The 24672-nt window shown below is 35.9% G+C and overlaps 1 protein-coding gene and 1 long non-coding RNA gene across 2 annotated transcripts; one reads left to right on the forward strand and one right to left on the reverse strand.

The window, feature by feature from the left end:
- Nucleotides 1-626: 626 nt before the first annotated feature.
- LOC116741469 lies at nucleotides 627-23202 on the reverse strand. The gene is made up of 3 exons (XR_004346165.1): nucleotides 23049-23202; nucleotides 5544-6496; nucleotides 627-3586 (listed from the first exon to the last, which is right to left on the reverse strand). It is a non-coding gene; the product is annotated as an uncharacterized LOC116741469 (long non-coding RNA).
- LOC116741466 (hsc70-interacting protein-like) lies at nucleotides 15781-17535 on the forward strand. The gene has a single exon (XM_032608026.1). The coding sequence runs from the start codon at nucleotides 16274-16276 to the stop codon at nucleotides 16778-16780; it is 507 nt and encodes a 168-aa protein (XP_032463917.1). The 5' UTR covers nucleotides 15781-16273; the 3' UTR covers nucleotides 16781-17535.
- Nucleotides 23203-24672: the final 1470 nt, after the last annotated feature.

Consider the following 24672-nt stretch of genomic DNA (forward strand, 5'->3'; position numbering starts at 1 on the left):
TTCCCTATGAGAAGACAAAGCAGCACTGAAGTGCCCTTCTTATCAATGCTTTCACTGCAGTCTAAGGAAGAACCCTGAGTGTCGATGTCTCCAGGCGTACACCTTTAATTTTAGTTGACACTAAGGCCTCATTCAAACCACCTCACAGCTGGTTTGAAAGGGAAATTATTTAAAAATAATTCCCTGAGTAAGCGAAAGCTGATTCTTTTACAAGTAGCAAAATTTAGAGTTGACCTGACTCCTATTATTAGCTAGGAGTAGTAGACCCAGCTGCAGCTAGGGAGCTGGCTGACCACAAATAAGGGGAGCCAGAGTGGCACAGCCAGTTTAAGCTGAACACACAAAGTTGAACTGAAACACGTTTTTGCTTACCTTGGCTGAGCATGAGGTAGGCACCATATGAAAACTCAAAAGAAAGCTTTCTGCTCTGATAAACTTTTGTCTGTGCCTATACCATGGGACTTGGCAGGACACTTCTGGAACCACAAAAGTTAACTGTTAGACCTGAGCAAAAGCCTACATGTAAAAACTAAAGCAAAAACTTAATACTGTTCTTTAGATTGTTCTTAATAGGACATTTATATTACACTAAAATGTTCACTTTAAATAAACACCCGTTAAATCTATTAGGCATCACACTGAGTTTTGTAATTATTTAAACAAGTAATGAAATAATAAACACCAAAAAAAATTTTAAAGGTTCTCTCTAAATCAAGTGAATCTTTAATTTTCAACAGCTGATCTTTTTTTTTTTTTTAAATGATTACTCAGCAGCAAGTTTATACTCCTGTTTCCTTAGACATTTTGGTTACATTTTTGGAAAAGAAAACTATGGTTTTCCAAGACCATTACAGAAATCAACATAATTTTGTAAAATGATTTTATTTTCCTACTTCAAGTAAGATGAGATAATGGCAGAGATATTAATGACAGTGTGAATTTTCTCCAAAGTTGATATAATTACAGTATAATAAAAAGAAGTTATCTTTTCAAGTTACTACATGAAAATGTTAAGTAATTTAGCAATTAATACACTTTATTTAAATGTAGCAATACATATTATAATATGTTGACTTTACTATGAAGTTGCTGAAATTTTAACCCATACATTTTTAATGGCTGCTTTTTACATTAATGATTATTATAAATCAATAGACTAAATAGAAATAATTAACAAAACTATTTTCAAAAGCTAACTTAGTACATAGATAGTGATATTTAGTTCAAATTATATTGGATTACTTAGCAAAAGTAATGGGGTTTTTCCCACTTTTTGAATATTATAAATAATGCTCCTATGAATACCCATGTATAAGTTTTTGTTTGGACATATGTTTCAATTATCTTGGCTATATACCTAGGATTAGAGGTCCTGGGTCATAGGGAAACTACATTTAACTTTCCGAGAAACTGTCAATTTTTTTTCTAAAGGCACTGCACCATGTTACATACTGACCAACAATCCAAGAGGGTTCCATTTCTCCATATCCTTGTCAACACTTGTCATTTTCCATTGTTAGATTATAGCCATCTAATAAATTTTTGACTTTCATGACTTACAAAGAACTGATAAAACTTGCATGTGGGAGGATGGAAGAAGAAGTTAAAGATGACCATGAAGTCAGTGACTGGTTTAGGTTGAACACAGACTGTGTTGAACTGAAACACATTTTGCTTCCCTTGGCTGAGTGAATGAATGAATGATGTTGTCATTACTGGAAGCAGAGCATCATGAAGAGCTGATTTCAGGGGAGAGACTAAATTGTGAGATTCTTGAAGTACCTCATCATTTACAATAGCAGGATGAGAACTTGGAACTATAACAGAGTTTATAATGAGTGATTTTCAAACTTGGTAGAATTCAAGCAAAGACTCTGGAGCCACATGGTATCGGTTTAATAACATTTACTACCTCTATGACCTGAAATATAGTAAATGCTCAAAATAAGTTAGCTATTAAGTTATTAATGTCAGCTATATTTTTGATAGCCCAAGTATAACAAATATAAATTATTATTAACAATTAAAATACCATTGATAATATCCATGATTGTCCATTAATGATAAGGAGACAGGTAAAGAACAAAGTTCATATTAGAAGGTTAAAGGAACTGTATTAAGATCCATATTAGAAAGTGAAATCTACATTTATTTAAATAAACCGGTTATATATATAAAAGCAAAAATGGGTGTTCTGTGGTGTGGGAATCAATGGTTTTTGTAGTATAGTTACATTAGAAAAGGTGGACCTGGATAGATCACTGAGGGATAGAGATAGCTTTGGAAATCAAGAGGCCATTGTAGAGAATTTGTACTCATGTGGGTAGGCTTGAAAGGAGGGATGAGAACAGATCGGTTCTCATAAACATTACCTGAGAGGGGAGAAAGTGGAAAGCACCTGGTAACAACTTCCCTCACATTGCCACTTTGGCCAGAATTCTGGTAAAGACCAAGAAATGATCTTGCTACATATTTAGGGTGCTGAACTTGCCACCAATGTGGACAAATCCTCTGTGCTCCACCTCAAATATTATAGTATCGGAGAAGTCTAGTTTTGGCACAAATTCACTGTGGTAATTATACTGAAGGCCACGTGTGTCAAGATGATGATGGCATAGTTGAGCCTATTTTATATGATTCTTTGAAAGGAAAATAGCAAATACAGAAAGTAGAAAATGGATGATTTTTAACCATTAATTTTATTTTTGGAAGAATTAGAGTAAAATTTTTTTCTTTTTGTGTTATTGTTATATCAGTTACAGTAACTAGAGATAAGTTTGAACATATTTTTAGTTTCTAAACTCTCTGGCATATAATAGATTTTCAGCTAATAATTGACATATGTTCTTGAAATGCTTGCCCCGAAGATGATCTGTAGACTAAACAGAGAATCAGACTGGAATCATTGGTTTTGCTTAGTGAATTGAAGAATCAGGTCTTTGGAAAATCATTCATAAGAATAACAAAATGCTATAATATCTATTGTCATGTTCTTCTGGTTTCTAATGTTAGTTTGAATTGGGGAGAATATTAGATTGGCAGTTCAGAAATTTTTGAATTTATATCACTAGAAAAGATATAGCAAAAGCAATACTTTCCTCCACTGAAGGATTTCAGCATGAAGGTTCTTTAGGTCTAGATCCAAGCAAAATAGTGAATTGAAAGTTTTTCTTTCATGATCTCAATTTTCCCTTTTCACCTTCTCTACATGAGTTCTTTCCTGTCTGTATTCCTCAGGTCAAGGAGACATTGCATCTAATCAGAAACTGGCGATATTTGTCTCACTATGTCTCCTTTTCCTTCTACAGTTTATATATTTATACATTCTTTTTAAACAAAAGGACCCATGAAGAATAAACTAAAGGTAATCAGCTCTAACAAGTTGTGCCCAGTATGATGTTTGTTACTCTGGGAATTCTGAATAGGTATTGCTAAAACATTAATTTTTTCATTTGTTATCTTATTTCATTATACATACAATTAGCAATTGCTTCTTCTCCAATACCAAACTCTTGAGAAATCAGTGTGTTGTTTATCAAGGTTTAAATGCAAGTTTTATTGAAGCAGATTTTGTCCAAGTCTGTCCCTGTAACAGATTCAAAGCAAACAAAATTATTTTAGAGATACTAGACTTTGTGTTAAATAAACACAAAATAGGTGACACATGCTGACATTTCTCATGGTAAGAATTCTAAGAATTTTTTAATATAATTTTTAACAGATTTGATGAAACAGATTTTAACATCAATGAAACAGATTAATATATGCTCAGAAATTCATCCAAATCTTATAAATTAGATTTATAAATAAACTGGTTATCTACAAATATTAGAATTCAGCCTTCATGTACTTATTGGTTGTTAGTGTAGTTTATTGACTATAGCAATCGTTTAAAAAATCATTCTCAGCCAGCTAAACCTTGTAGGAAAGCATCATTTCATATGGAGAAAAAAATGAAGATGGTCCTCTGGGGTTCTCAAGAAATGTTAACAGCTGTTCTCCCCCTCACCTTCATCAGGAAGGTGGCATGGGCAGGAGTCTCCTGAGGTTGAAGGTATGAGAGGGAGGAAGTGATGTGACTGATAGGCTCTGTGTCTCCACTAAGTACACCTAGAGTGACTATGATTTTTTGTTTCTCTTGCACTTCATAGGCCCAAGGGAAGTCCTGCTTTATATGTAAGTTTATTTAGCATAGAAAATTCTACACTGCTTGTATAATAACTGTCTTTACTGAAAGATCGAGAATAATTAAAATTAATACAACCTGGATACAAATAGTAATCAGTGTGACTCAGCAAAGTATATTGGTATACACTGTTAAAAGAGGCCAATCTGTTGGCACAGAAATGCTATGACCAAAAAAACCCCAAAACAAACAACAACAAATCACCAAAAAACCAAGACACATACTAGAACCTGTACAGTGAAATCTGTCGTAGTTGGTCCAAGCTAAACGTTTTACCAGATTTTTAGTAAAGCCATGAGTGTCTTTTAGGAAGTGTACTTGCTGAGCATTTCTCTCTGATGTTTTGTCTCAATTACACTCCACCTGCAATGCACTGCTATCATTTTTCCCTTCCCCCATTAGCCTTACACACCACATACTTCATACTTTTGAATTCTCCCTCCTCAGAACCTTTTATTCCATCTCAAAGATTTTAATCTGAGCCTACATTCCTTCTTTAATCTAGCATCTACTAATTGACTTTGAAGTTGAGCTTTTCTCATTCAGGCTTTGGCACTTTCAAGAAAATATTTGGCCACATTCAACTATTTATCTCTTTTCAATCCAGTAATGTTTTATTAAATTATAATGAAATAATTTTAGAAGTTTTAAAAATTAAATGTGATCATTTATTATAGGGAGTGAAGATATCAAGATATATTTTAGTGGCATTACTCTCATCCATATTTATGCAGAGTAGTGTCAGCAGAAATTAGCATTAAATACATAGTGGAATATATTTCCTAATACATCTGTAAATGTGTAATACACCCAAACAGGAATAAACCTAAATAAAGCAGCATTTGGTATTGCTTATCTCTTCCACCTACACTGAATACCAGAGCATTAAGTGGTTTGTAATGCTCCTATGTATAAAAACATCTAAAAGGATTCTTTGTTTTAGATTTCTCTAGAAAGAAAATGATTAAAAATGAATTATGAAATAAACTATACAATTGAACACTTAAATATAATTATTGGTTGTTGTTTTTTTTTTAATGCAATTGAAAGGTATTTCAACAAAAGTCTTTTCCAGATTTATTTATAAATTCTATGATCTGTGAACCTGTAACTTGTATAGTGATGTAGGAAATATAAAAAAACAGAAGAGATACTCTTACTTCTCATTTGCACTCTCTGCAAAAGCTGACATTATTGTTCTCTGTTCTTCCTGAACATCTCTTGTTTTTACATCACCCAGCATTTGTCTCTCTCTCTCTCTCTCTCTCTCTCTCTCTCTCTCTCTTTCTGAAGCTTTAAGGAGGAATTTAATGTTCTTTATTGGTTAGAAGGAAAAGAATTACTACCGGATAAATACCTTTTCAAGAAACTTCCTGTTTATGTGAAATCGTTCATTGATTTGTGCACCTGTGAGTGTGTGTTACAATATCAGACATCTTGGATGATAGCACAAACCCATATTTTATCTTTTTCTTGTTTAAACTTGTTATTTCAGTATGTTGAGGTTACTTTGAAGCTTACTTTTTCTTCTATGGCATCATAAGTACATTAACTTTGAGTTTATCATGTAATTATTTCAATGAGAACACTAGCTTTGCCTTTTAACTGTCTCTCAGGTATTTCTTTTTTTTTTGATTAATTAATTCATTTTTGCCTGTGTTGAGTCTTTGTTGCTGTGTGCGGGCTTTCTCTAGTTGCGGTGAGGGGGGCTAATCTTCGTTGCAGTGCGTGGACTTCCCGTTGTGGTGGCTTATATTGTTGCAAAGCACCAGCTCTAGGCATGCGGGTTTCAGTAGTTGTGGCATGTGGGCTCAGTAGTTGTGGCTCGCAGGCTCTAGACCGCAGGCTCAGTAGTTGTGGTGCACAGGCTTAGTTGCTCCAAGGCATGTGGGATCTTCCCGGACCAGGGATCGAATCTGTGGCCTCTGCATTGGCAGGCAGATTATTAACCACTGTGCCACCAGGGAAGTCCTCTCAGGCATTTGTTACTAACCACATTTACTGTGTGTGGGAATTTGGAAAATAAGATGCCCAGTGGACCCTGACAGATTTCTAACCTTTGCTCCAGAAACTTAATGTTCCTTGTGCCTCCCACTATTCATGGAGAGACAAAACCAAATAAGGTATGACATATTCTTAAAAAGTTTAATATATGGTTGGGGTATGTGGAAGGGGTCAAGAGAAGAGAGATAGTGACACTTGAGCTGGATTTCAAAAATTGCTGGATATCCACAGGTGGGGACCATGGGAAGACAATTTTAAATAATGTCCACAACATGATTATTTCTGACGGCACTAACTGGAAACAATCTAAATGAAAAAAAAGAGAGTAATGATTATACATTATTGTATATTCTATTGTAATTAAACACTAACTTAATGACCCAAGAAATCACTCAAAGATATAGTGTGTTTACTAAAGTTTGTAGGCAACTATGAATACTATATATATAAAACATACATATTAATTCCTTTAAAAAGACTTGATTAAAAAACATTGGAAGGTAGGATTGTACAGAATTTTATTTCTTTTTAACACATGAATGCATCTTTAAGTTGTACCTTGTAATTTTTTAAAAGAAAAAATATATGTCTATAAAGAGATGTGTAGACAACCTTTATTTCTGTGAAACTCTATGCGCAATCATGGAACTGGTGCAAACCAGAATTGGAGGGGAAAATAGAAAGCAGGGAGAGACTACTGTGCTTGTCCAAGTGAGACAAAATGAGGGCAGCAATACCTGGAATGAAATCAAGTGGACAAACACATAAAATGCTGGGGAGAAAATGGAAGAAAAAACAACAAAAATACTTAATTGAAACTAAAAATGAACAGTAAAGAATCAAGAGTACTTGCAAGGTTTTTAGTCTAAACAGCAGGAAGTATGGAAATTCTAGAGATGTGGGCACTACAAAGAGAAGAAAATTAGTGAGGGTAGATGAAGGATTCTCTTATTTGAGATTGTTGGTAGCATCATCACGCAAAGTCTGGCAGAATGTTGAAAATAAGATTCTAGGTTTAGGAAAGGGCAGAATTCTAGATATGTATTTGAGTTGCATCATTATAGGTGCAATTCTGCAGGGTAGAAAGGACAGAGGAGATGTAAGCATAGAGAGGGTTGGAACAGAGGTTTCCAAGTTATTTTGTGCCTTGGAGCCCTGACTGTGGACCCCTTCTCAGAATAATGGCTTTACATACATAAAATAATTTATGAATTAATATAGGTAAAAATTAGTTTGAAATAGAGCTATCAAAATATTTTTTAAAAAATAATTTAAAATGTGATATATTAATATGAATTGTACTTATTAATATATTAGATAATATATTAATATACTCAATTTAGTGGGGTGTAATAACTGCCATAATTCAAATACAATGATCACTCTAAACAACATTTAAGGAGATCTGAAAAACTTTAATGTGATATAAACTGTCTATGTTTTCCAGTGGTGCCAAAGTCACAGTACTGCTAATACCACTATGCTTTGTAACTACAGTAATATTTTATGGAAATACTAAACTTATGTTTGAAGTTAGTTAGATGCCCTTTCTTATCATGCAAATTCACAGACTCCCTGAATTGTATGCACTGACTCCTTGGTGGTCCATGATTAAGAGCTTCTTTAGAGCAAGTGCATGTGAGAAGACATAGATTCCTAGAGCTGGTTTGGGACATAGTAGAATATATTTGGTTGTGGAAACTTCCCAGCAAGGGTATGTTTGTGTTAATGTGCAGTAATGCCAAAGACAGCATTATTTTTAAGATCATAGACTCCAGGCGAGAATACCATTTTAAACACTACTTAAACCTTCTGTGCATCAGCCTGTCTATTTTTTAATCCTCAAAGGGTTATTGTGAGGATTAAATGTATTAGTGTTTGCAGTACGGCCTGGTGCATGTTAAGCACTATATAAAAAGTATTTATCAAATAAATAAATATGCTCAGGTTAATCCTCAAGCTGACTGAGCCATGCAATTAGTTACAGGTTGCTTCTAGCGTAAAGGTCTTCTGAGCCAGTGAAACAGACAAAAATTGAGAAGACAGAGAGATAGGAAAAAACAAAACAAAACTAGGAGCATGCAAGTCAGTAGGAAATGAGTTTCTAAGGGAGATAACTCAGAAGAACAGATGCTACTTGGAGGTCAAGGACTAAGCCTGAGAACAGATATCTGGATGGGTATTGGTAATCAGGAATTAGGTCATTGGTAGTCTTCTGGAAAGGATCCAATATATGGACAGAAGCAGATGCCAGACATCAAGCCATTTATTGAATAGGTTGATAGGAACAAAAAACCAGTGAATTGGATTACTTTGCTCAAAAGTCAGTTCATGAAAGAAAGGAGATTGAAAATTTATCAGATTTAACAGAAATGACCTAGATGGTACAGGGGAAGTAATCAATGAAGGGAAAGATTGTAATTGATGGAGAAAGAGAAGGAGCAAACCATTGCTAGAACCAGGTCTGGATTAATGTAGGAAAGAATGAGACTTATGTAGAAAGTTTCACCTGGGACTAAAAAAGAGGTCAAATCCTTTTGAAGCTGGGGGCTACAAGGAGAAACAGATGAAGGTAGCCAAGTGTTATGATCAAATTAAAAAGAACACCTAGGAGGCCTCTATGCTGGAGGATCCTTTACCCATAACAGTTGTGGAAGAGATATTCACAAGAATAGAGAGTGTGGAGAAAGATGGAAACCCCCTTAGGGTGAGTGAGAAACTTTTTTTTTTTTTTTTTGTGATAAGTGGGCCTCTCACTGTTGTGGACTCTCCCGTTGTGGAGCACAGGTTCCGGACACGCAGGCTCTGCAGCCATGGCTCACGGGCCCAGCCACTCCATGGCATGTGGGATCTTCCCAGACTGAGGCACGAACCCGTGTCCCCTGCATTGGCAGGCGGACTCTCAACCACTGCGCCACCAGGGAAGCCCGAGAAATATTTTTGATTGATTGCTACAGGAAATGCAACAAGCATCTAATTAGAGATTAATATAAATATTGTCAAGTAGCTATGGGGACTTAGTTGGGCTAAAGAGGATAGTTAGATTTCATCCTAAATATCACTTCCCTAGGTAAATCCACATTGATTAAACTCCCAGCATATGTTTAATTATCCCTGCTGTGTGATTTCATTGTGCCCTGCATTTATATAATTATTTTTTGTTGTATTGCTAGAGTGTAAACTTTTTAAGGGCTCCATTTTGTTCATTCGTATACACATATTCAAAACATGGCACATAAAGGATATTGAATAATTTTTTGCTTTTAATAAGTGCCTCTTGGGAGATGGGTCCAAGATGGCAGAGTAGAATAACATGCACTCACTCCCTCTTGTGAGAGCACTGGAATCACGACTAACTGCTGAACAATCATCAGTGGGAAGACACTGGAACTCACCAAAAAAGATACCCCACATCCAAAGACAAAGGAGAAGCCACAATGAGACGGTAGGAGGGGCACAATCACAATAAAATCAAATCACATAACTGCTGGGTAGGTGACTCACAAACTGGAGAATGATTATACCACAGAAGTCCACCCACTGGAGTGAAGTTTATGAGCCCAACATCAGGCTTCCCAACCTGGGGTTCTGGCAATGGGAGGAGGAATTCCCGGAGAATCAGACTTTGAAGGCTAGCGGGATTTGATTGCAGGTCTTCGACAGGACTGGGGAAACAGTCACTCTTGGAGGGCACACACAAAGTAGTGTGCACCTCAGGACCCAGGGGAAGGAGCAGTGAACCTGTAGCAGACTGAACCAGACCTACCTGCGAGTGTTGGAGGGTCTTCTGCAGAGGTGGGGGGTGGCTGCTGCTCACTGTGGGGACAGGACACTGGGAGCAGGAGTTCTGGGAGGTACTCCTTGGTATGAGCCTTCCCGGAGTCCATCACTAGCCCCACCAAAGAGCCTGTAACCTCCAGTGCTATGTCACCTCAGGCCAAACAACCAACAGGGAGGGAACTCAGCCTCACCCATAAGCAGACAAGTGGATTAAAGTTTTACTGAGCTCTACCCTACAGAGAAACACCCAGCTCTACCCACCATCAGTCCTCCTATCAGGAAGCTTGCACAAGCCTCTTAGATAGCCTCATCCACCAGAGGGCAGACCGCAGAAGCAAGAAGAACTACAATCCTGCAGCATCTGGAACAAAAACCACATTCACAGAAAGATAGACAAAATAAAAAGGCAGAGGACTATGTACCAGATGAAAGAACAAGATAAAACCCCAGGAAAACAACTAAATGAAGTGGAGTTAGGCAACCTTCCAGAAAAAGAATTCAGAATAATGATAGTGAAGATGATTGAGGACCTCGGAAAAAGAATGGAGGCAAAGAGTGAGAAGCTGCAAGAAATGTTTAACAAAGACCTAGAAGAATTAAAGAACAAACAGAGATGAACAATACAATAACTGAAATGAAAAATACACTAGACGGAATCAATAGCAGAATAACTGAGGCAGAAGAACAGATAAGTGACCTGGAAGACAGAATAGTGGAATTCACTGCCGCAGAACAGGATAAAGAAAAAAGAATGAAAAGAAATGAAGACAGACTAAGAGACCTCTGGGACAACATTAAATGCACCAACATTCACATTATAGGGGTCCCAGAAGGAGAAGAGAGAGAGAAAGGACCTGAGAAAATATTTGAAGAAATTATAGTTGAAAACTTCCTTAACATGGGAAAGGAAATAGCCATCCAAGTCCAGGAAGTGCAGAGTCCCAAGTAGGATAAACCCAAGGAGAAACATGCCGAGACACATAGTAATCAAATTGACAAAAATTAAAGACAAAGAAAAATTATTAAAAGCCACAGGGAAAAATGACAAATAACATACAAGGGAACTCCCATAAGGTTAACAGCTGATTTCTCAGCAGAAACTCTACAAGCCAGAGGTGAGTGGCATGATATATTTAAACTGATGAAAGGGAAGAACCTACAACCAAGATTACTCTACCCTGCAAAGATCTCATTCAGATTTGGCAGAGAAATCAAAAGTTTTACAGATAAGCAAAAGCTAAGAGAATTTAACACACCAAACCAGCTCAACAAAAAATACTAACAGAACTTCTCTAAGTGGAAAACACAAGAGGAGAAAAGGACCTACAAAATCAAACCCAAAACAATTAAGAAAATGGTAATAGGAATATACATATAGATAATTATCTTCAAAGTAAATGTATTAAATGCTCCAACCAAAGGACATAGGCTCATTGAATGGATACAAAATCAAGACCCATATATATGCTGTCTAAAAGAGACCCACTTCAGACTTAGGGACACACACTGACTGAAAGTGAGAGGATGGAAAAAGATATTCCATGCAAATGGAAATCAAAAGAAAGCTGGAGCAGCAATACTCATATCAGATAAAATAGACTTTAAAATAAAGAATATTACAAGAGACAAGGAAGGATACTGCATAATGATCAAGGGATCAATCCAAGAAGATATAACAATTATAAATATATAAGATCAGCTCAATACATAAGGCAAATGCTAACAGCTATGAAAGAGGAAATTGACAGTACCACAATAATAGTGGGGGACTTTAACACCTCACTTACACCAATGGACAGATCATCCAGACAGAAAATTAATAAGGAAACACAAGCTTTAAATGACACAATAGACCAGAGAGATTTAATTGATATTTACAGGATATTCCATCCAAAACCAGCAGATTAAACTTCTCAAGTGCATACGGAACATTCTCCAGGATAGATCACATATTGGGTCACAAATCAAGCCTTGGTAAATTTAAGAAACTTGAAATCATATCAAGCATCTTTTCTGACCACAAAGCTATGAGATTAGAAATCAATAACATGGGAAAAAATGCAAAACAAGCAAACTCATGGAGGCTAAATATTGCGTTACTAAATAACCAAGAGATCACTGAAGAAATCAAAGAGGAAATAAGAAAATACCTAGAGACAAATGACAATGAAAACATGATGATCCAAAACCTATGGGATGCAGCAAAAGCAGTTCTAAGAGGGAAGTTTATAGCAATACAATCCTACCTCAAGAAACAAGAAAAATCTCAAGTAAACAATCTAACCTTACACCTAAAGTAATTACAGAAAGAAGAACAAACAAAACCCAAAGTTAGTAGAAGGAAAGAAATCATAAAGATCACAGCAGAAATAAATGAAATAGAAACAAAGAAAACAATAGCAAAGATCAACAAAACTAAAAGTTGGTTCTTTGAGAAGATAAACAAAATTGATAAACCTTTATCCAGACTCATCAAGAAAAAGGGGGAGAGGGCTCAAATCAATAAAATTAGAAATGAAACAGGAGAAGTTACAACGGGCACTGCAGAAATACAAAGCACCATAAGAGACTACTACAAGCAACTCTATGCCAATAAAATGGACAACCTGGAAGAAATGGACAAATTCTTAGACAAGTATAACCTTCCAAGACTGAACCAGAAAGAAACAGAAAATATGAACAGACCAATCACAAGTAATGAAATTGAAACTGTGACTAAAAATTTTCCAATGAACAAAAGTCCAGGACCAGATGTCTTCACAGGTGAATTCTATCAAACATTTAGAGATAAGCTAACAACCATCCTTCTCAAACTCTTGCAAAAAATTGCAGAGGAAGGAACAGTCCCATACTCATTCTGTGAGGCCACCATCACCCTGATACCAAAACCAGACAAAGATACTACAGAAAAAAAAAATTACAAACATCACTGATGACTATAGATTCAAAAATCCTCAATAAAATACTAGCAAACAGAATCCAACAGCACATTAAAAGGATCATACACCATGCTCAAGTGGGATTTATTCCAGGGATGCAAAGATTCTTCAATATATGCAAATCAATCAATGTGATATACCATATTAACAAATTGAAGAATAAAAGCCATATGATCATCTCAGTAGATGCAGAAAAATCTTTTGACAAAATTCAACACCCATTTATGATAGAAACTCTCCAGAATGTGGGCATAGAGGGAAACTACCTTAACAAAACAAAGGCCATATACAGCAAACCCACAGCAAACATCATTCTCAATGGTAAAAAACTGAAATCATTTCCTCTAAGATCAGGAACGAGACAAGGATGTCCACTCTCACCACTATTATTCAACATAGTTTTGGAAGTCCTAGCCATGGCAATCAGAGAAGACAAGGAAATAAAAGGAATACAAATTGGAAAAGAAGAACTAAAACTGTCACTGTTTGCAGATAACATGACACTATACATAGATAATCCTAAAGATGCTACCAGAAAGCTGCTAGAGCTAATCAATGAATTTGGTAAAGTTTTAGGATACAAAATTAATGTACATATATCTCTTGCATTCCTATACACTAACAATGAAAGATCAGAAAAAGAATTTAAGGAAATAATCCCATTCACCATTGCAGCAGAAAGAATAAAATACCTAGGAATAAACCTACCTAAGGAGATAAAAGACCTGTACTCAGAAAACTGTAAGACACTGATGTAAGAAATCAAAGATGACACAAACAGATGGAGAGATATACCATGTCCTTGGATTAGAAGAGTCAACATTGTGAAAATGTCTATACTACCCCAAGCAATCTACAGATTCAATGTAATTCCTATGAAATTACCAATGGCGTTCTTCACAGAATTAGAACAAAAAATTTTACAATTCATATGGAAACACAAAAGACCCCGAGTAGCCAGAGCAACTCTGAGAAAGAAAACGGAGCTGGAGGAATCAGACTCCCCAACTTCAGACTATACTAGAAAGCTACAGTAATCAAGACAATTTGGTACTGGCACAAAAACAGAAATAAAGATCAATGGAACAGGATAGAAAGCCCAGAGATAAACCCATGGACCTATGGTCAACTAATCTATGACAGAGGAGGCAAGGGTATACAATGGAGAAAAGACAGTCTCGTCAATAAGTGGTGCTGGGAAAACTACACGTAAAAGAATACATGACAGCTACATGTAAAATAATGAAGTTAGAACACTCCATAACACCATACATAAAAATAAACTCAAAATGGATTAAAGACCTAAATGTAAGACTGGACACTATAAAGCTCTTAGAGGGAAATATAGGAAGAACACTCTTTGACATAAATCACAGCAAGATCCTTTTTGACCCACCTCCTAGATTAATGGAAATAAAAACAAAAATAAACAAATGGGACCTAATTAAACGTAAAAGTTTTGCACAGCAAAGGAAACCATAAGCAAGATGAAACAACAACCCTCAGAATGGGAGAAAGTGTTTGCAAATGAAGCAACTGACAAAGGATTAATCTCCAAAATTTACAAGCAGCTCAATATCAAAAAAATAAACAACCCGATCCAAAAATGGGCAGAAGACCTAAACAGACATGTCTCTAAAGAAGATATACAGATTGACCACAAACACATAAAAGGATGCTCAACATCACTGATCATTAGAGAAATGCAAATCAAAACTACAATGAGGTATCACCTCACACCAGTCAGAATGGCCATCATCAAAAACTCTACAAACAATAAATGTTGGAAAGGTTGTGGAGAAAAGGGTACCCTCTTGCACTGTTGGTGGGAATGTAAATTGATACAGCTACTATGGAGAACAGTATGGAGGTTCCTTAAAAAACTACAAATAGAATTACCATATGACCCAGCAATCACACTACTGGGCATATACCCAGACAAAACCATAATTCAAAAAGACACATGCACCCCAATGTTCATTGCAGCACTATTTACAATAGCCAGGACATGGAAGCAACCTAAGTGTCCATAGACAGATGAATGGATAAAGAAGATGTGGCACATATATACAATGGAATATTACTCAGCCATAAAAAGGAATGAAATTGGGTCATTTGTAGAGATGTGGATGGACCTAGAGACTGTCATACAGAGTGAAGTAAGTCAGAAAGAGAAAAACAAGTATCATGTATTAACACATATATGTGGAATCTAGAAAAATGGTACAGATGAACCAGTTTGCAAGGCAGAAATAGAGACACAGATGTATAGAACAAAAGTATGGGAAGGGGGAAAAGTGGGGGTGGGGGGTGAACTCAGAGATTGGGATTGACTTACATACATTAATATGTATAAAATAGATAACAACCTGCTGTATACAAAATTAAATTAAATTTTTAAAAAGAAAATGAGGAAACTAAATTAAAAATAAATAAATAAATGTCTTTTATTTTCTGGACTTACTGTGTGTTTTAGAAGAGTCTACACTAACCTAGTAGCTTTGATGAATTTGAAGCATCCATTTCAACTCTAGCAATACCAATTTTGTTAAAAGCAAATTAATGAAACTTCTTCCCTCATTCAGTCTTACATTTTCCTCACATGGTCCTCTATTAACTATCCTGCTCTTTACATCTCATTTGTTTCTTGTTTGTGACTTACAATTATCTCTTCAGCTTGACCATTACAGGAATTCTTCTTTACTGACCCTTTGCAATTACCCTTGAGTGCAATTCTGTTCTTGACGGGCATCTTGTTCTGTTTCCTTTCCCACCCCATGTGATTCTAAGTGTTCTCAGGAGCTCAGCCCAGGGTAAGGCAATCTGCTTAGCTAGCTCTTCTAATGCATGAACACTGGGTCTGGCAACAAAAGATAAAAAAGAAAAAATAACTCACGTGGTTTATTAAAGGTCAGGAATTACCTGCTCTGATGCAGCAAAACATCTAGAAGGTGAAGGATTCAAGTGGTACGTAAAGTTGGACAGGAAGTTGAGAGATGTCAAAAGATAAGTGGTCTTCTATAAGAATATATATAAGTGGAGGATCTAATTGTTACTTCCTTTGAACATGTACTGAATAACCACTGTAATGCATAGCTGCCATGAAGAAAAGAAAGGTTAATAAGGAAGTAAAACTACAGATCAAAGCAGAAGCTTCTAGACTAGACTTTTCCAGGTCTGGTTTTGGATCTTTTAAAACTAATTTTACAGAATTAGTTCAGTATGATATCACTTATATGTGGAATCTAAAAAAGAAAACAAACTGCCCTTTACGCGGTCACGCTGAGCTAGTGCCTGGGCCTGGGATGGGGCTGCAGTGTCCACACACTCACCGCCTCCTGCTGTCTCCTGCTGCTTCCAGACCATGGTCACCAGCAAAGTGAGCAAGCTTCAAGCCTTCGTGAAAATGTGCAAGCAGGACACGAGTGTTCTGCACACCGAGGAAATGCACTTCCTGAGGGAGTGGGTGGAGAGTATGGGGGGTAAAATACCACCTGCTACTCATAAAACTAAATTGGAAGAAAATACCAAGGAAGAAAAAACAGATAGTAAGAAGGTGGAGGAAAACATAAAGACAGACGAACCATCAAGTGAGGAAAGTGATCTAGAAATTGACAATGAAGGTGTGCTTGAACCAGGCACTGATGCCCCTCAAGAAATGGGAGATGAAAATGTAGAGATAACTGAGGCGATGAAGGATCAGGCAAATGATAAAAACGTGGCTGCCAGTGATGCCCTAAATGTTGGTGAACTACAGAAAGCCATTGACTTGTTCACAGATGCCATCAAGCTAAATCCTCGTTTGGCCATTCTGTATGCCAAGAGAGCAAGTGTCTTCATCAAATTACAGAAGCCAAATGTTGCCATCTGAGACTGTGACAGAGCTATTGAAATAAATCCTGATTCTGCTCAGCCATACAAGTGGTGAGGGAAAGCACACAGACTTTTGGGCCATTGGGAAGAAGCTGCCTATGATCTTGCCCTTGCCTGTAAACTGGATTATGATGAAGATGCTAGTGCAATGCTGAAAGAAGTTCAACCAAGGGCCCAGAAAATTGCTGAACATCGGAGAAAGTATGAGCGAAAATGTGAAGAGCAAGAGATCAAAGAAAGAATAGAAAGGGTCAAGAATGCTCGGAAAGACCATGAGAGAGCCCAGAGGGAGGAAGAAGCCAGACAACAGTCAGGAGCTCAGTATGGCTCTTTTCCAGGCAGCTTTCCTGGCAGAATGCCTGGTAATTTTCCTGGAGGAATGCCTAGAATGGGAGGGGGCATGCCTGGAATGGCAGGAATGCCTGGGCTCAATGAAATTCTTAGTGATCCAGAGGTTCTTGCAGGCATGCAGGATCCAGAAGTTATGGTGGCCTTCCAGGATGTGGCTCAGAACCTGGCAAATATGTCAAAATATCAGAGCAATCCAAAAGTTATGAATCTCATCAGTAAATTGTCAGCCAAATTTGGAAGTCAAGCATAATGCCCTGCTGACAAATAAAGCCCCTGCTGAAGGAAAAGCAACTTAGATCACTTCATGGATGTCATAATAACACAAACCAGTGTACCTCTGACTTTCTCATGAAGAAAGCTGGGGTGCTTTGAAGATAATCTCTACCCCTCTGCCCCAAATGCAGCTGAAACATTTTACAGTGGTTTTCCATTAGGGTATTCATTCAGATAATGTTTTCTTACTAGAAATTACAAAATTTAAACAATTTTTAAACCGTAAAAATATTTAAAACAAATTAAAAGGGTGTATTAATCCCTACATTTTTCTTTACTAATCATTTTGGTTTTTTCCTTGGAATAAATTAGGCAAGGAAGATACTTCAGTATGGAAGATTTATTGTTCAAGTTTGAGTGAAATAAGATTTATTAGTGGGAGGCAAATGTAACATTTAAATAGATAAAGTTTGAGCTGGATATATGGTTACTGAAGCATTTTGATTTATCTCTTTAATTGCTTTATTATTATTATTTTTAATGATTTTCTTCCATGAAACTATTAGAACTACCAGTATTTCAGTAGGACCTGGGTAGGGACTGGAAGCACTTGGCAGGGCAGCAGTAATCGTACTGCATTTTATATAATGTGTACCCTTGTGCAGATGCATTTAAATCTTACACTGTGGTGAAGGGATGATTTTTACACTGCTGCAGTAAAATCAGATTACTTAGTTCTGTTCTTATCTGTTATCTAAAATAAATGTTTCATATTACCACATATGGGAAATAAGGGAATACTTTTCTTTTTGTATTTCTATGTTTAAAATGTTCTTTTCAGATCAGAAGATGCCCAACTCTTTGTCTGCTTTCTACTTGTTTTCACATTTTTTTTCCTCTTACTCTTCTTGGGCTAAAGATGATGCTTTTTCACTAGCATCATCACTGCTATCATCATTCACAGCATAATTAATGCTGGGTTTAATTTAATATGTAATACAAATAGTGGCTACGTAGGGTAATACCCATAATAGCTGTAGTTTCTTACTTGGCCAAGAGATTTCGTATTTAAGCGTTAGATTTCCTCTTTGGTGAAATCTTAACATACCAAAAGATGTTGGAAGAAGGGATTCCCTTTGGTGTTTGGTCTCCTACTTAGGAAATACCTACTGCAGTTAGAGTTTATCTTGTAGTATGAATTTTTGGAGAAGTTTGAATTAATTGATACACAAAGAGGGGAACCTAAATTCCTAATCCAGCATGAACTAAAAAAATTGATGAGATTCATGGTGTTTCTTCATTGTGGAGTTGTCAGCATTGTGAAAGATGCATTGTTCTATTCAGCTCTTAAATACTGCAGCCATGTCTCCACCTTTCCTTATTCCTTCCCTCTCCTCCAAGGAAAAAGAAAATGATAAATTTTCTGTTGTATATACAATTCTTATATTAAATGAGGCTAAGTCCAGGCACTGTACCAGGAATTGCTAGGTTTCTACTTATTATCTTTCAATGTAAAAAGTGCTAGTTTAAAAGCAATTTCAAGGGATGAGAGCCTCTGTACTTTGCTTATTTGAAGAATCAATGGTAGGAGCATTGAAGTAAATTCCATGGAATACATTTCTGAAATCATAAGTAAGTTGATTCAAGTTTTTACGCTTTGCTGTACACAAGCAAATAGAAATGGATCTGTTAAGTGAGAAAAAGCTGTATGCTGATTGAGTATGCTTTTTAAAACCCTTTAAAAATACTCAACATTAAAACTTGAGTTTGAGCTTGCTGGTATTCTTTTTGTTAATATGTGTTCTCCTCAAAATTTCCAGTGTGTGCTGTAATTCAGGACCAGCTGCTTCTGGATTTTTCATTTGATTGACATATTACTTAAGTACCTTCTAACATTGCACATATTACCATACACAGGTAAAAGTAAAATTGGTCTGAAAATGTATCCTGTGCTTTTTAGACTTTTAAGTTAATACAAAGTACATCTTCAAACAAAAAAAAAAGAAAGAAAGAAAACAGACTAATGAATATAACGAAAAAGAATCAGACTCACAGAGATAGAGAAGAATTAGTGGTTACCAGTGGGGAAAAGGATGGGAGGGGGGCAAGATAGGGGTAGGAGATTAAGAGATACAAAATACTACATATAAAATAAATAAGCTACAAGGATCTATTGTACAATATAGGACTATAACCAATATTTTATAATAACTATAAATGAAGTATAACCTTTAAAAATTGTGAATCACTATGTAGTACACCTGAAACTTACATAATATTGTACATTAACTATACCTCAATTAAAAAAACAAATTTCTGGGACTTCCCTGGCAGTCCAGTGGTTAACACTCCATGCTTCCACTGCAGGGGGCATGGGTTTGATCTCTGGTTGGGTACTGAGATCCCACATGCCTCATGGTGTGACCCAAAAAAGAAAAAAAAAAACAAATTTTGCAAAACTAGTTCGGTGCAACATACATTTATTGAACATAAAGTAAAATTATGTTTGTTATTTTTGCATGTTAGGGAATCTACTCTGTGTTAACGTTATTTGTGTCTTTCTTTTATCATTCTTGATTGTGTACACAAAAGTATATGCAGACTATTTCTTTTTTTTTTTTTTTTTTGTGGTACGCGGGCCTCTCACTGTTGTGGCCTCTCTTGTTGTGGAGCACAGGCTCCGGACACGCAGGCTCAGCGGCCATGGCTCATGGACCTAGCCACTCCGTGGCATGTGGGATCTTCCCAGAACCGGGCACAAACCCTCGTCGCCTGCATTGGCAGGCAGACTCTCAACCACTGCGCCACCAGGGAAGCCCAGACTATTTCTTCAGTGAGCACAGAGATATCTTAGTGGTCTATTTCATTTAATAAGCTCTTGTCTAGTACTTGCTATGTGTCAGGCACTTTTTTAAGCGCTTTACCAATGTTAACTTATGAAATCTTATGACTTCATGTAAATTTATTTTTCCTGGTAACTTATGTGAGGATCCTAAACAGTGACTCTCCTGGAACATTCCTGTTAATAAATTTATTTAATAAACCAAACATACTAAGAATAAATACATTTAAGTAGTAATCAAATGCTACCATGACGAACATATTCATGTCTATATTTGCAGTCTATTTGATCTCTCTTTACACAAAAAGAACACATATGAGTAGATTCACCTATTCATTTATTCATGTATGTATGCATATCTCCTTTTATTCAATACACTTTTACTGAGTATTGCTGTGTAAAAGCAACATGTTCAGTGATATTTAAAAAATGTTATGAATAGGATCACTTCATATTCAAGAAGTTTATATACTGGGGGCCGTATGTTGGGGCAAAGAATACAGATAAGAAAAGAAAGCAAATATGTACACAGAATACATGTAAGCTTGAAAAAAAAGTTCTATAATAAACATAAAAACAATGCCCAGGGTGGACTGTGTAAAACTAGAGATGGGAGCGTTTAAGCTGAATATGTGCCATTTTAGTGATGGAAGTCCTTACTATGACACAGGCCAAGAGGGTGTAGAAATATGGACGGACTTCAGCTGGATCAAGATTTTCCTGGGCTACAGTGATGTGTTGACAATTGTTAGGGGAAAATCATTTGCTAAATTATCGAGAAAATGCAGCCTCTCCAGTAAAAGGAAATTTTTCTACTAGTTTCCAGTGGTAAAATAGTCTACCAGTTCTACATTTTTTGTTTTACTGTTTCTGAATTTTGATTGCTGTAAGAACTAGAAATATCTTTCATCTCCAGCTGGCAATAAAGCTCTACTCCATTTTCCAAGTTGGACTGCTATAATCTTCCTTAATGAGTCTACCATAGCTCACTCTCTCCAAAGCCTCCAAATGGATCAAAAAATAATCCTTAGCCAAAGGAGCAGCAGAACAGCATGGTTTCTCCATCCTGATGCAATGCTTTTTACAATAGTTACTACTTGATTTCTGTTCCAACTAAGAGGTGTTTTGACAGATTAAATAAAAGATGAGCCGTGAAAACTCATGAACCTTGTTTCCTTATCTCTACTTTATCATAATAAAAACATTAATTCTGTTCTCAGAGAGGGAAAAAATTCAAAGGTTCCCCAATTTTTGCCTGGTATAATCAGATAACAGCAATCAGATTTTTTAAAGGTGACATCATGTAAACTCTTTTCAGACTACAGCAATACTTGCTGGTCTAAAATATTAAAACTACTAATGAATTTTTGAATGAGGAAGTAGTAAGTGATCAGCTGAATTGCAAGTTCTGAAATTCTGTAACATCTGCTACTCTTGAAACAATAATATACAAATGAAAATTTCTTCTATACTTTTGGAAATGTTGTTAATCTTGCATTACCTACAAGCAGATTCCATACAAACATCTTAATAAATGTCTCATGAAAAGCTAGTTAAGATAGGTAACGATAGCCTCATTTAAAGAAAAATGTAAGACAGTGTTTGCATTTGCCTGTGTTTACCAAAACTGATTGAATATTTTCCATGTAGTTAATGACTGTAGAAGAAATTAACTCACACATTCATTGTGTATAATTGTACTTATTTTCCTTATTCAATACAAAAGGTTGTTGTCAAATTATGCTGTTTGTAGCACCTATGGCAGCTAACTGGGTACAGAGAGAGGAGGTCAGAAATATCAGGTAAAAGCTGGCTGTTGATATGGACATGACATCTCATTTTGGAGCAGTACAATTTATGCTGTCTGATATTTCAAGAACTTTCTATGCATTTTTCTTCCATACGAAGGGAGAAATTATATAGAAACTATGATTGTTTGTGGTGTTTTGAAACAATAAAGAGGTAAGTTATGAAGGGAATGATTTTACATTTTTGACACATTAAACCAAATATAGAAGACAAACGTGCCAAAGGTCACCTCAACAATATTACAGACTCTTGCAATCTGATTCTTTAAACCAAGCCTAGCAAAGCACAAGTTATTTACTAGAAAACAAAACTAAACCAAAAACAAACAAAATCTCCAATCAACCTGAATTTCACCGGAAATTTGTAGGGCTAATGTGACACGAACTTCAAGTTGTTCATGAATGGTCAGTTGAGAAGGACACTTGCATTGAACACATTTGCAATTTTAGTCCACGCTCTTCATAGCTTTTGAAATTTCAAACTCACTCATACAGATACAGCACATTAGCTGTAGCCAAACTGAATAAACACATTCTAAGTGTTTTAAATCAGTCCTTAAAACAATTTTCAATTTTGGGTTATAAGGGATGAAAATTTCCTTATGCACATTGCTTAAAAATTTCTCCTGGTTGGTTTCATTTTTGTGTGTGTTTAATTTAGCCAGCTCACTTTCTTCAGATTTATTTTCACCAATTACATAGCAGTCGATCAAATATATAAGATTCATGCCATTGATGTTTTCAAAGTTACATAACTACTAATCAATAGGCTAAAATATCATGCCTCATTCTCATACTCACTGGGTAAATGATGGATTAGAGAAGATTTTTTAACAAAGAAATAGAGAGAGATAAAAAGAGAAACAAGAGTGTGCCTCAGTTCCAAGATCTTTATGGACAAGTTAAATTAATCCATATATTGAAAAGAGGCTTGGCAATAATATGTCAGGGCCCATGTATGTGGTAAAGCAGTAAACCAGAGGCAGAATTGAGATTCAGGACGGATATCACATTTTTTATTAGACATTTGCAATATTTTGGTAATCATTTACCTTGAAAGCCTTGGTGGGAGTCAAGATCATCTCTCCTCGGAAAAGCTGAACATTCTGGCTTTCCCAGCTAGGGTATGGTCCTGTGACTCAGCTCCACAAACCATGCGATCTAGACTTGAATTTGGACTATGTGTCTCTCTCTCTCTTTCTCATGACTGCGGTGGCAATTTCTACAAGGCCAAGCTCCCTGTGCAGAAAGTTTTGTGATTTATTTTTTAGCTAGGAGCTCACATTCCTTGAATCTTTGTGGGAATAATTTGAGGCCTGGGTAAAGGATGTGTTCCTCTGAGAGGATACAACACAGACTATTTTCACAGGCAAAACTTTGGTAATAACACTCTGGGAACTGCCGAGAAATCAATTTGACTAGTCCATTAAATAGTGCCTTAAATAGGCTTGTATTTAAAGAGCCATTAGCATGTCTTTTTGGCACGTGTGGTGCTAGCTGGTGAACATTATTAAAGGTCTAGAATTAGGCTTGTTTAATAGTATTCAGAGGTGAGAATGAAAAATATTGGGCAAAGGGGAACTACAGTTGCCAGTATGCACTTTCTGATTTTTAATGACATTTGATGTCTAGCTGAAGTCTTTTGCTACTCTTTTTTTTTTTTAACATCTTTATTGGGGTATAATTGCTTTACAATGGTGTGTTAGTTTCTGCTTTATAACAAAGTGAATCAGTTATACATATACATATGTTCCCATATCTCTTCCCTCTTACTTTTTTCCTTCAGTGTGACTTTTCAGATTGAAGCAAATGTAATCTCTAATTGAAGGTATTTGGATATAGATTGTGATTCAGAAACCATAGATTCAAGTTTCATCCTTTTCTGAGAAACACATTTTTGGTTCTTATCTTTTGGTGAAAATATATAAGAATGTATTGTGGATATTTGCTTACGAATGGAATTGCTGGGTCATACTGTATCTTTATGAAAAAGCTTTCCTAAATAGTTGTACCAATTTACATCCCAAGCAGTCTGTGATAACCTAGGCATACCACATCTTTATCAACTTGTCAATCTTTTTCATTTTAGCCATTCTGATAAGTAGTAGTGTCTCACTGTGATTACAATTTGCATTTCCCTGATGAGCTTGAGGACCATATGTTTATGGTCTTTTGGATAACTTCATTTGTAAAGTGCTTATTCATTTCTTTTGCCATTTTTCACTGGGCTATCAGTATCTTTTATTGATTTGGTGGGAGCTCTTTATGTATATTGGATACACGTTTTCTGTTGATTATATGTACTATGTAAAATTTCCACTGTTTTATGACTTGATTGTGATCAACAAAATTTTTTATTTTATTTTAGTAAATTGTTTGACACAGATTTTAAGCTCAGAAGTTTTTATGTTAGTATTTAAGAAATCTTTGTCTACCCCTGAAATCTTGAATATATTCTCTCACAATCTGCCAACTGGTTTTGGGTAGGCCATAATGGAGAAGTAAAGATTCATTTTATTTCACACATATATCCCATTGACCCAGGACCACTTTTTAAATAAAACTGACATATCTATACTGTTCTTCAGTGCTATTTTTATGTTAAATCAAGTATTGTTTAATGCCCTTTTTGTTCTGTTCTATTACTATATTTGTACCAATACCACAATGTCCTAA

Source organism: Phocoena sinus, chromosome 1 (genome assembly GCF_008692025.1).
Source record: "Phocoena sinus isolate mPhoSin1 chromosome 1, mPhoSin1.pri, whole genome shotgun sequence".
Classification (NCBI taxonomy): domain Eukaryota; kingdom Metazoa; phylum Chordata; class Mammalia; order Artiodactyla; family Phocoenidae; genus Phocoena; species Phocoena sinus.